This window comes from Silurus aristotelis (genome assembly GCF_946808225.1).
Source record: "Silurus aristotelis genome assembly, chromosome: 4".
Taxonomy (NCBI): domain Eukaryota; kingdom Metazoa; phylum Chordata; class Actinopteri; order Siluriformes; family Siluridae; genus Silurus; species Silurus aristotelis.
Window position 1 is genome coordinate 29,397,611 of NC_139577.1, and position 13,837 is coordinate 29,411,447.

Sequence of the window (13,837 nt, forward strand, 5' to 3'; positions counted from 1 at the left end):
CTTTCCGCAGGTGACCACTGGATGGCAGCATTGTCTAACAGCAAAGAACGAGGCGGTGTTTACTCACTCCTGATGAACACCTCTCTAATCGTACCTCATCGCTGGAGTTCAAGCTCTCGCTTTTCACTACCCTCAATTACATTTCTCCCCCGTTGACAGCTAATGTCATCAGGGCCATTACTAGAGTGTCTCAGCTCCTTTTCACCCCCCACGCAGACGCTAATAAACCTGCTGTCTTATCTCCCTGCCTGACAGGATGTGTGTGGATCAAATACCGCATGGCAGTGGGGAATGTTGGACCTTCTACTGACCTCCTGCTTCTAAAGCTGGAGACTGTTTCTAACACTAGTCAGATTTCCTGCCACAAGTCTTAAATAAAGATCTCGTTTTCTTTTCTTTGTTATTTTCCAGTTCCCAAAAGTGGGAACTTTTTACAGTTAGTGTGTAAAAGTGTGTATGACTGCTGGACGTTCTGTACAGAGAGTGAGAGAGGTGAAGATAGAGATCATTTAAGATAGATAGATAGATAGATAGATAGATAGATAGATAGATAGATAGATAGAGAGATAGAGAGATAGAGAGATAGAGAGAAAAGGATAGGAAGAGAAACAGATAATGAGATATAGAGACAGACTGAGACAAATTAAGAGAGAGAGACAGAGAGAGAGAGAATAAAAAAGAGGGAGACAGAGAAAAAGAAGAGAAAAAGAGACACAGAAAGCAATAAAGAAATGACAGAGAAAAAGAGATAGATACAGACAGACAGAAATTGAAACAGATAAAGCTGAATGAGAACCACAAAAAAAAAAAAACAGAGATCATGTGGATGTGTGAGGGAGAGATAAAGAGAGTGATGAAAGAAAGTGAGACAGAGGGAAACAGAGAGGCAAGAGTGAAATCAAGATAATTAGACAACGAGAGACAGACCAAAAAAATGAGAGAGAGAGAGAGAGAGAGAGAGAGAGAGAGAGAGAGAGAGTATGAAATATACACAGACAGAAATCGAAAACAGATAAAACTGAACAAGAACAACAAAAATGAAGATTATGAGATATGTATAGAGAGATAGAGAGATAAATACAGAAAAAGATTTTTTAAAAAGTCTGAAAGATGTTAGAGAGAAGAGTGAAGGAACATATGATCATGAAGAAAAAAAAAAGTGTAAGAGTGGCTCTGCATTAAAGTGGTAAAAGTGTGCACTTCAATGCCCTTATCTCCTCCACACGGCTTCATTTCTGTAAATGGCTGTGTTTCGGCCCTAGTGCTACTGCAGATGCTCTTAAAAAAAATCAAATAAAGCCACATCCCAGATTTCCAGCTGCCTCACAAACCTCTCAGTAAAATAAGAACTAAGACCTAGAGTGGATAAAAAGAAGATCCAGTGGGGTGGAGAAGAGAGAAGGAATGTATTAGTAATAAAAAGGGATGGAAGACATCAGTGTGACCAGTTGGGACAGGTCAGACGTAACATCTGCACAATCGTGTGCTCACCATGCCGTGTGTTCACGGTCGTGTGCTACACTTAGACACTTGTCCTTCCTTCTAGTTTTGTGCTCTGCATAGATGCAAAGATGCCTCATGCATGCAGAAACTGTCAATAACAAGGAAACACTGTCTGTCTCATAGCCAGATGAAGTGTCATGATGTCTTGGCTGAAATCGCTGATAAGACGGGTAGAAATATAAAGAGGGAATATTTTGTGCCGTACCAGGATTGTGGGAGGTAATGACGTCAGCCAGCGCCTGGTCAGGAGCAGACTCCTGGTTGTTGTTGTCCTGCTCCTGTAGCTTATCCACCATGGCAATGACGCTGTTCAGTTCCTTGGCCACGTTTGCCCACACCCTGTCCTAGAGAAGCCAGAGAAAGAGTCAGAGCCGCATGATTCCAGACATCAGCATTACACATTATAGTGTTCCTGAAAATAACAATAAAAAAAAAATGCACAGAAAAGTTTTAATACATATACCACAAAAAGGGGACAACATATAATCTCAGTGAAATGGATCATTCCAGAAACTGCAGATCTCCTCGGGTTCTATTCAATTCTCCTGTATATAATTTATCGTATAGCCTAGATCATCCTCATATCTATATACAGTAAGAGGTGATATCAAAAAGTTTCCAGAGCTCTGATTACAAGAAAGCACTTTATTTATCTACGTTTACACACCATCACCTTCAAAATAGCCCCCTTGCACAGCAATACAGCACCCCCAGCGTTCCTGTTACTTCTGAGTATTTTTTTTTTTTTCAGTCTTCTTTTCAAAGCGTGTCAAGCACCTTCGGCTATTCGTGCTAGATCTCAGCAACACTGTCGAAACCTCGAGCTGGATCGCAAGTACCCATTTTCGGGGTTGAGCTCGTTGAAGGTCTTCATGATCTCTTGAAGCGCACGCACTGCTAAAGAAAACCTCGAATGGCTCGTTGCAGCTTGTCAAACGTATGCCATGTCAAGCGTCTCTGTTGCCCGGTTTCACGCTAAATTTCACATTTTCTCCGTTTTTACTTGCTGTTCATGATGAACCGCTGGTCAGAATAGCACCAGTTAGCAGTCTCGAAATTTGAACAGTTGTACATATTGTACATTTTTATATCCCACATTCTCTACACATATTGTGCTTTACACACATATTGCACTAATATACCTTTTAATACATGTTCAGATAGATAGATAGATAGATAGATAGATAGATAGATAGATAGATAGATAGATAGATAGATAGATAGATAGATAGATAGATAGATAGATAGATAGATAGATGTTTACATTTATTGTTAGTGTAATTGCTCACCAGCTCCCACACATTTTTACACTGCACAGGGACTTTATTTATTTGCTGTACATTTATTCACTTATGCTGTACATTTGTTTGCATATTTGTATGCGCTTGTCAATTAACACAATTGCGCTTCTGGTTGATGCTAAACTGTAGGTTGCTGTTTACCCTGTACTATACAATGATATTTCTCATATACAAAGTTATCCATCCATCCATCCATCTGGTTGAGAACATCCAGTGCAGAGTAAAATAAGAGAAAAGAGGAGAAGATGCGGACTGGTTCTAACTGATTGGATTTCTACAGTACTCCAAATAAGCTCTGCACATAACAAAAGCACCTCAGAATGCATGACACATCAAACTTTGCGGTTTATGGGCTCCAAAAGCAGATCACTGCATCAGGTTCTTTCCAGTCCTCTCAATCAAGAGGATAAATCAGAGGCTTTAGGATAGCTGGAGATTGGAAAATTGTTGCCTGTGTGGTTCTTCTAAGAATCAGGGCATGTTTTCTTCTTAACCTGAAAAACTATAAAGCTTAAAGCTGCCACCGAAGGGCCCTTGAGCAAGGCCCTGAACCCTCACCTACTCAGATGTATAAATGAGATAATTGTAAGGGGCGTCTGCCAAATGCTGTAAATGTACATGTGTATTTTTGTGTGTGTGTGTGAACACAATGCATCGAGCGTTATGTTTTGTACAGAAGTCCGCAACCTGTCCTAACTGGATGAAAATGTAAGGTATTGTCGTAAAAAATCCACCTTTTAAAATGAAATTAAAAGGCCAGTCCTTAGCAAACTTTCAAAAGCTTTATTAAAATTGTCATTTCGAGAAGCTCTGTATCTAATGTAAAATCTAAAAAAACAGAAATTCGATCACAAGAAATTTTTTCGACACAATCATGCATATTAATTTTTCATTAAACCAAAGAAAATTATTATTTTTTTTACGATAAACAAATAAACCATTCATCATTTACCTTTCCACTTTCTTCAATCATGTTTTTTGTATGTTTACACGGTTATAAATGTCTACCATCTGTTGTTCTTCTGGTGTTTACAGTAGTGATGAAAAGATCGGCTCATTTTAGTGACTTGGTTCTTTGAATCTTGTTCATCAAAATGAAGATTTAGTTCATTTCGTTCCTTTAAACACCTGCATAGCGGACATGGGAGTCACGTGGAAAAAAAAATACGAACGACTCGGACCAGATGACTCATAAGATGAACTACTCAAATGTGTTTCCTGTGTAATGCACTGCATAGCGTGTATGTGAGTCACGTGATAAAAGTATGACGACTCGGACTAGAAGAGTCGAGATATGAACTATTTAATTCTGTTTCCTGTACACAACCTAGGGAGATTTCGTGATGCTTTGCTCATGCGTGTCCAGTCGAAAATTAACTAATCACTCTTTGAGACGACTCGTTCTTCTGAGTCACGTGAAAATGAACAAATTGTTCATCAACGACAATCACTAGTTTACAGGTCGGAAGGTTGCAGGAGGAGGACAGGTGATCAATTATTGCTACATAAGAGAAAATATAATTTGATTCCCTGCTGATTTTGTATGATTGCCCACAAACAAAGAAATAATCAGTTTATAATTTTGATGGTTTGTTTATTTGAACAGCGAGAGACTACATAACAGCGAAATAAAATCCGGAAAAACGCATTTCCAAATTATATATTTTTTTATTTATTGAGTAAATTAGGTATTTGACCTATTCGCAAAACATGACTTAGTTCTTGACTAGTTGGCCACCAGGTTTGCAAACATCTCAGGAGGAATTTTGTCCCACTCCTCTTTGCAGATCCTGCTCAAATCATAAAGGTTTCAGGGCTGACGTTTGGCAACCCAAACTTACAGCTCCGTCCACAGATTTTCTATGAGACTAAGGTGTGGAGCCTGGCTGGGCCACTCCAGGACCTTAATGTACTTCTTGTTTTTTGTATTTTTCTCACTGTTCAAATAAACCTACCATTAAAATTATAGCGTACAGGTAATCCTCTACTTACGATGGAGATTCATTATGACAACCCCATCGTAAATCAAAAATATCGTAAGTCGTAGATGGTATCATGATTGTGACGGTCTTCCCTGCTTCATGCTGATATATAATTTTCATATGGTTTTTCTCTTCTTTTTTTCACTACAAGCAGGAGACATACAAGACACACTTTTATCACTAAAATTGCTGTTTGAAACAGTCAAGAATACACACTGAGACAACTTTACTCTGTCAACCGCTAGCGAGAGTGGGGCATCTCACAGGGTGAGAGATACGCTCATCGTACGCTGCTGACCGTGTCTGTTGTGTGAAATTTTTCATATTTGTACAATTTTGTCGTATCGCTATTACCTTCGTAAGATCTAAAAAAAAAAAAAATAAATGAAAAAAAAGTTGAATCATCGTAACTCGGGGACCATTTGTAATTATTTCTTTGTCAATGGGCAAACGTAGAAAATCAGCATGAGAACAAATAGTTTTTCCCCCTCACTGTATATATATTTGCCCTATAGGTTAAGCACTAATCAAGGAAGAGTATCTCCTGTTAAGTAAACACCACAGCCAATGCTAAAATTAACAACATTAATCACTACATCAGCAAAATACTTATTTTAAACATACATAATACAATTTTTCCCTCACAGAATTCCCCTATAGGATCAGGATCCAAACACATCCCCTCCCCTACACACACTTATAGATTATTTGTCATTACGGGCTGATGCTTGCGTGTACTTGCGGCGTATTGGTTACGTTTTCTAGAAAAGGTCGCCGTCTATACACTATGTGGAATCTGTGTGCTGTTTGTCAAAGTGAAAAAATGCTACGGCAATAAGCTAAATGTGTGTGAGCCGCTACCCCTTTATTTAACTCATTAGCCCTTTGTTCCTCCGGCGTTCTACACTTCACACCTTGCATGTTCTCAGAAGTTCTGGCTTCGTTCTAGCTGTGCGTTCACATATGCATTGTGGTTTCTGCAGTCGCTCGTCTCTCTCTCTCTCACCCTTGCACTGCAAGAGTAATTAGGCTTCCCAATGCGCAGAGTACAACAAACTATGTGCCTTCGTCGTATTTTCCTCCCTTATTAGGAGACCGTTTTCTTTCTTTGGCTCGTTTTTTTCTCCTCTGCTGAGCACTAAAAAGAATCATTTCATCACTGATTAGAGATTGTTGTTTTAGCTTTGCTGCTAATCTCCTGCTGTTAGCCACAGCTATGACACTGATGGAGCACAAAATCACACACACAAACACACACACCTCCTTTTATTAGTATCTGTGTAATTTTCTGCAAATTTGTCCAGTGTCCAAACTGACAGGTTGCTTTTATCATACAAGACATTTGTGCAAAATACAACATTTGAAAAAACTACGTGACACACACACATTTTCATCATTTGGCAAACGTTCTTAGAATTATCTCATTATCACATCAGATCAGGTGAAAGTTAAGGGCCTTGCTCAAGGGCCCTGTAGTGGAGGCTTCATGGTGGTGGGATGGATTTAGACTGAGCTACCAATCTTCCTGCAACCCTCACGTCCACACACACACACACACACACACACACACACACACACACACACACACACACACACACACACACACACACATACAAGTTTAATTAAAACAAACAATACCCTCTAATGCACATTTGGAGCATGATGCATATAAAGAGTGCTTTAGATACCATATAGAAAGTTTCAGTGTTTAAAGATTGTAATGAATAATTTTCATGGTCGTTCCTGCGAGTGAGAATTTAGCTCGAGGCTTGCTTCCTCTCCCGATCTCCTGCTTCCTTGAAGATAAAAACCTCTGGTATTTTTTTTGTTTAGTTTTTTTTATGGTGAACTCAAAACTCATACAGACGTTTTCTCTTTTTATCCTGAAACGTTCAACTCAAAACCTTATACACACTCTGCCCTTTTTTCCTACAAAGAAAAGGCCTTCGTGGGGGCACACAGTAGATCAGTGAGAGAGGAAAAAAAAAAAAGCGAGAAAGAGAGGTGATTGGATACTTGCCCATTCCTCTTCATCGTACTCCTTGTGGTGGGGAAGGTCTTGGTGTTTAAGAGGCTGGCGAGCTTCATTTTTAGGTGGCGTCTGAGAGCCAGACACGTTGTTGCAGACGACGACGCTCGGCTCGCGGCTCTGGTTTTGATTCGGGGTCGTGTTCGGGCCCACGTTTTGGGTCAAGTGTGTTTTGGGCTGAGTAGAAACCTGGCTTTGGTTCATGTAGTCGGGCCGTGCTGCGTGTAGCGCGAAGAGAGCATTCTTCACCAACTCGTCCTTCAGGGAGTGCACAAACTGCTCCGTCTGAAAGACAAGGGCATGCTTGTTTAGCATGGATATCTGACAATGTTTCCTTACATTGCACGTCACTACAGTGAACCGGAGAGCGCGAGCGCACGCAAGAACCCATCACCAAACTTCATAACACGCATACACACACACTTCAGAAGAAATGCATGATAGACAGTGAAAAAAAGGATGAGGAGTTGGAAGAGAAAGGAACGACTCCGGATGAAAGGAAAAATGAAAAAAACCGAGAGATGAGCTTCTTCTCCTTCGGTGTGGAGTACAACAATAACAACAACAACATCAACAAACAACTCAATTGCTCCTGAGCGAGACGCCACAGTACACAGAGAGACAGAAAATACAAGATATTGAGGTTGGTAGTGATAGACAGAGCAATAAGGAACAAGGAGACAAGGTGTTTTGGGTGGGGTGGGGGGTACTAATGATGATCCTAGTAGAGGACCTGATTGGCTGATAGTCACAAGAGCCCTCAGGAATAATTGAGTTAGCGTCACAACAAGCTAATCTATTATGCCTATGGATGTAAAAACATGAGAAGAACGCAAAAAAAGAAAAAAGAAACAAATCTATATTAAAGTAGGCTCTATATAAGTCAACAAAACAAAAACGAATGTACACACATTCCAAAACACTTCAAGCCCTACTTTTGTGAATTAATGCAAATGCAAAATAAGGGAAAAAGCAGTGTTGGTTTGTGTGAAAGAAAAACAAAAGTTGAACAAAAGTTTGTGGACACCTGATCATAGTGCTTTTTTTAACATCCTATTCCACATTTAACTTTCCCCTCCTGGGAGGATGATGCACTAGAGCTCAGAGGGTGCTTGTGGAGATGTAGGCGAGGTGAGACGGTGCAGTCAACGTTCTAATTAATCCGAAAGGTGTTCAATAGGGTTGAGGTCAGAGCTCTGTAGCAGGAGATCTTCCACTACAATCCATGTAAAGCATATCTTCATGGAGCTGGCTTTGTGTAGAGGTGTATTGTCATGCTGGAACAGGTTTTGGTCTCCAAGTTCAAGCGAAGAAATTATGTAATGCGACCACATTCAATGACATTCTATACAATTGTGGCTTCAACTCCAATTTGGGGAGGAACCACAACATGGCTGGCAAAGTCAGATGTCACAATGCTTTTGTCCATATATTACTAACCTTGTGATAAGTGTTGAAACACATTATAGGTATATTTCTTTAAGATTCATGGTTAAGTAATGTTTAATCTAACGTGCAGCTTAGAGCAGAAACTTTTAATTGACGTCACTTACAGACTTAATATGGATATTTCAGCGATAGAAATAACCGAGTCACTGCCAGACCATAAAAACAATGGCTTTTCTTACAAGCTTATAATAGGAAAATTAAAGTACAGCGTCTTGTCATCTATGATGGCGATAAATCAGATGAGTGTCAGCCTTATTTCAAAGGTTTTATGGACGCTATTATTTACAGGATGCTCAGTGCATAATGATGCATCAGTTGTCTCGTTCACATTTATGCTCACATTCACATCTGTTTATAGTTACATTTAATGTCTTGGAAACAGTTTCTTTCCTCTTATCACTTAAGTTATAGCAGCTATAAACTCATTCTGTCAACAATAACACAGCTTTCTATAGACAGCACGCAGTCCTGAAATATTTCCTGCAGCATTAAGAGCCTATTTCGCACATTTAAAAGAGCAAAAATTGTGGAACAGTTGAAAGATGAGCATGTTTCACTAGATTTGCAGGTGCTACATTCGAATTTTAGCTCCTGCGTATTTTTATGATATAAAGTAAATATATTAAGCTGTAAAATATCTATAAGAGTTATTTGATGTCAGTATTTGTTCTGTTAAAGAAGAAACAAGCCATGGCAGCACCATAAGAAATATAATTCAATAAAATACTTTGCACTTCAGGGTGTATTTCCACTTCTCAAGAGGAATAAAAGCTAATGTTTGGTGTTATTCTTGTGCCTACCTGAATTGCACATAATTTAAGAGGTATAGAAGCTTTAGCAGTTTTAGGATGTTGGTGAGAGTGTACAGTAGGGGACACTGACAACTTTAAAAACTCGGACCAGATGACTCATAAGATGAACTACTTAATTGTGTTTCCTGTGTAATGCACTGCATAGCGTGTATGTGAGTCACGTGACAAAATGAGCAAATTATGATATATTTATATTAAATAAAATAATTGTATATATATATATATACAGTACAGACCAAAAGTTTGGACACACCTTCTTATTCAAAGAGTTGTCTTTATTTTCATGACTATGATATAAATGTCATATTGTAGGTTCTTCAAAGTAGCCACCTTTTGCTTTGATTACTGCTTTGCACACTCTTGGCATTCTCTTGATGAGCTTCAAGAGGTAGTCACCTGAAATGGTCTTCCAACAGTCTTGAAGGAGTTCCCTGAGAGATGCTTGGCACTTGTTGGCCCTTTTCCCCTAAACCATCTCGATTGGGTTCAGGTCCGGTGGAGGCCAGGTCATCTGGCGCAGCACCCCATCACTCTCCTTCTTGGTCAAATAGCCCTTGATGCCTTCAGTGTGACTCTACAATTTTCATAGTCATGAAAATAAAGAAAACTCTTTGAATGAGAAGGTGTGTCCAAACTTTTGGTCTGTACTGTATGTATATATATATAAATAATGACAATATATACAATTAAATAATATAAAATAATATAATACATAAAATAAAATAAGCAGTATATATATATATATATATATATATATATATATATATATATATATATATATATATATATATAATAGAATAGAATATAAACCTGTGATTTGATTTGCAGTACTCTAGATGGTGCTTAAAAAAAACTCAGAAATAAGAATTTAAAAGGGCTGAATTTTCTGTTCTTTTGTACTGGGATATGTAAATTGTATCCATCTATGAAATCTGGTTGTGAAATAAGAGCAGAAGCAATAGGTCACAACAAATGCCTGCATAGAGAATTTAAAACAATAATGCAGGGTTAAAATGTCAATCCGCATTGACCTGCTTATCTTTTAAGTGTGATTATGAAACTCAGAGGAGATAAGAGATATTTATGGCATTCCTGTGGTTAGTTATACAGGAACTGCTGGCTCATACGTACACAGCGAGAAGCACAGGCGCAACGCTGCTGGACTTTCGTCCTCACGCACGATCAATCTCTTATTAAGCCATCGATCCAAGTCTCGTCCAAGAAGCTTATCAAAGTAATTTCCATTTACTGGCTAATCTGTTTAGGGCTTGGATGAACTTTCTGGATTATATGAGCTTGAAAAACTAAATCATATTTAGAAATTTTCCCCACTGAGATTTTCATTAACTCTCAATTTACGGTGGGGAAAAAACGATGTACTGTTTGGAGGAGAACCACTTGTGGATTGGTATCAAAAGACTTGTGGATTGGAAATGGATTTTGTGCAGCAAGGAACGATAAGTGGAACACTGTATTACCCGGCCTGCTGAAAGGCCACAGCCCTGAACAGTTCACTGCTTTTCTTAATGTCACACACCTGATTCAGCTTGTCATATTCATGAAGCCTTGCATGAGCTGGTGCGACGGAGCAGTAAATGAGTAATAGCTGCAACGCTGGGGCTCAGGATTTAAAAAAAAAAAAAACAACACTGCTGGTATTTGAAAACAGCAGAGGAATCATCTTGAGTTTTAAAGCATGATTACAATCTGTTGCCGCTGTAGGTTATTTCAAACAGTCTGTTGAGTTTTTATATCTACTATTCATCACAAATAATGATCCTATTTATCACCTTTAGTATCAGGATTATAGCTGGATAGGGATTATCTGCATATAAATGCAGGTTGGACTGCACCCAGGATGCATTTCAAACAGATTGAGATCTGATCAGTATTCAGGATGGAGACGTTTTTCAGCCAGCGGGAAGACAAGTGTAAATACATCTGTCTCTGCAATACACATCCATTTACGTTGCATTATAACGCATGTGGTGTGACTGCTGAAGTGGATGACCATAGGTAAAAAAACAAAACAAAAAAAAAAACATCTCAGTCTTCATTTTTGATTACACAACCATTCCGGATGCACAGAGTAATTGAAAATGACAAATGACAGGACACGGATTGTAACAAATTAAAAGCTGATTTGCATGCAATGACTCAATCTGAAGAACCAGAAATGGATTTGACAACAAGTGTAAATGATGAACCCGATTAAGAGGTGGGAAATTATTGATTTTCAGTTTCAGTTCTCAATTTCAACACAGTATGATGAGTTTGGGGAGTAAATAAAAAGCTCTAATGGATCACGTAAATAATTCAATAAATATCCGATGTCGAATTTAAAGAAACTGTAAAAATAATATTAAATGAAACCCCTTAAACCTTATACGGACAGGATTTTAAATTGGACTACTTGAAGTATCTTCATCAGTCCAGATCAGTGTGTGGTTATCGGCTGCTCTTAGTCACATCTTCACAGACATGTGGGTGATTTTGTGTTGCCTTATACATTGGGATGGAATTTAGTTTTGGATCCGCAGCAGTATTTATTCACCTTGCGCACGTATAACTTCGGCTCCACACTGCCCACATTGGAGCCCATTAGCAGGAGAATGAAAATAAAATCAATCAGAAGAGCGTGAAATTGCAGGCTGATTAAAGGGTCTATTATAATGTCAGCTGCAGGTACAAAGACACTTTATATTCACATACGCTACAATATTTAGCAAAGTGTAGTTTAGAATTAAATGAAGCAGTGAGCAGTTAAAACGCTATAAGTTACTTCATCTAACTACAGAATAAATAAACACCATTAGATTAGATGCAAAATGTGCAACACAAACATCCAGGCTTACAGACAAAACAATCTGGCAGAAACTCATCGAAAAAGCTTTTACCGCACCATGGCATCGAATCTACGAGTGGAAATGTACTGGAACAATGAACACAATTCTACCCAATGATTTTCCCCTAGATGGGGTTCTGAATCTAATACCACATATTTGCATAATCACGGGTTGTAATGTAGTTCATTCAAATCGCCATCGCAAATGGCTTTTATTTATTTTTTTCACATAGTCACTTGTTTCCATAGATTGACACATTAAATGGGTGTGGTCTCTTTTAGGATGACTCCTCCCCCATTTAATGTGTCAATCTATGGAAACAAGTGACTATGTGAAAAAAATAAATAAAAGCCATCTATATTACAACTGTCTGTATTCGCTTAATAATTTGTCATATTTACAAATTGCTTTTTACTCTGCTCGTTGTTACATTTGAACAAATTCTTATGATTTTCACACAGTGACATGAACCACTAGATGAGAAACAGCAATGCTGTGTGTGTGTGTGTGTGTGTGTGTGTGTGTGTGTGTGTGTGTGTGTGTGTGTGTGTGTGTGTACTCATCCGTGTAAGACTATGAAATCAAATGTTTAATCTCGCTGTTATTCTGTTGCACGCAGACACACAGTCTGAGATTTCAATCAGACTCTGCTAGCTGTGGCAGAGGATGCTGGGAGGACTCCCACCTCTAATCAAGGCGGAGAGAAGCAGTGACAGAGAGAATGTACCAATTAAAGCAGCTGATTGGCCGCTATTCCGCAGAGGCTAAAACAATCTCGTCTGAGCAGATTGCATACTGACAGCACCAGATGTAATTCATTAATTACACTGATAAAACACCAAAGCCTTCGTTCTGGCAACAGCACACACCCTGCCTTTGTTAGGTTTGGCATGAGAACAGAGTGAGACGGCCATTTGTGAAGGCCGGTGCGACCACTTGGCTGTTCTTAACACGGACGAGATAGAGGCTTGTGGATCAAAACGAAATTGTTACAATATCTTTTACTAGTTAATTACAAAGCGACACAAATTGGACACAGAAGTTCTTTAATCGAAACATTTAAAAGCAGAATGTTTACTGCCCTAAGATTTTATTCAGAGCTACACAATACAGTGGAAATACACCTACAAAACTCGAATAACACACTTGATGCAGGCAGTCACCTTTTGTGTAAATTCATTCAGTGTAAAAGCTGTTTATTTGTCCAAAATTCAGCTAAAGTACGAACTAGCTGATTATATTTTTGGGGGCGTGGGTGAGGGGATTACTACTATGACTGCTGCATGCCTCAAGCACCTTTAAATCAAACAGGAAGAATGCTATGGAAGAAACACTATTTAGTCATTTTGACCTTGTTGTGACCTTGACCATGTTTGGATTTTGTCATTTCCAAAAATTAAAATTGGCAAATTACAATATAACACGAATTAACATGAATGCACCTTTCAAAGATACCTAGAAAGCATCTTGGATAAAAAAAAAAAAAAAAAAAAGATAGAAGAGGATACTTCTATAGTATCTATAGTATATATTGGATACTTAAAACTGCAAACTCATCACTATTAATTATGATAATAGCAGCCTGCTAACTCATCCAAAAAAATATAATAAAAAATAATGAATTTTCTAAATTTGCATACAAAGTAATGAAATTAACCCTCACTGAGAAAATGGGAAACTTTAACGCATCCGACTGGTTACTTCTGATTGGATGCTTTTAATGAGCTTTTCTTCAAAGAAGCTTGAGGTGGAATAAAAAAACGCCCTGCTGCAGCATAAAAGCAGTCTAAGAGTATTGATATTTTTAATGCTTTTACAAAAAAAACATGAAACGTTATACCAGATATTGCCTAAACCAAATAAACAATTTTACATCGGTTTAACAAAAAATAAATAAATAAATAAAAAAAATGTA

The 13,837-nt window shown here is 38.3% G+C and overlaps 1 protein-coding gene across 31 annotated transcripts in view; it reads right to left on the reverse strand.

Annotated features, from left to right (window-relative positions):
• Positions 1-13,837, reverse strand: part of inpp4b (inositol polyphosphate-4-phosphatase type II B) — a 765,675-nt gene that overhangs the window by 553,812 nt on the left and 198,026 nt on the right. For all 31 annotated transcript variants that reach the window (XR_014533081.1, XR_014533082.1, XR_014533083.1 and 28 more), the window contains 2 exons: positions 6,807-7,100; positions 1,709-1,847 (listed from right to left, as the gene is read on the reverse strand). Coding sequence is in view for 26 of the 31 variants with exons in the window: in XM_083538648.1 (XP_083394774.1) it covers positions 1,709-1,847; positions 6,807-7,100 (433 nt within the window). In the remaining 5 variants the exon portion in view is untranslated. The remainder of the gene's footprint in view (positions 1-1,708; positions 1,848-6,806; positions 7,101-13,837) is intronic.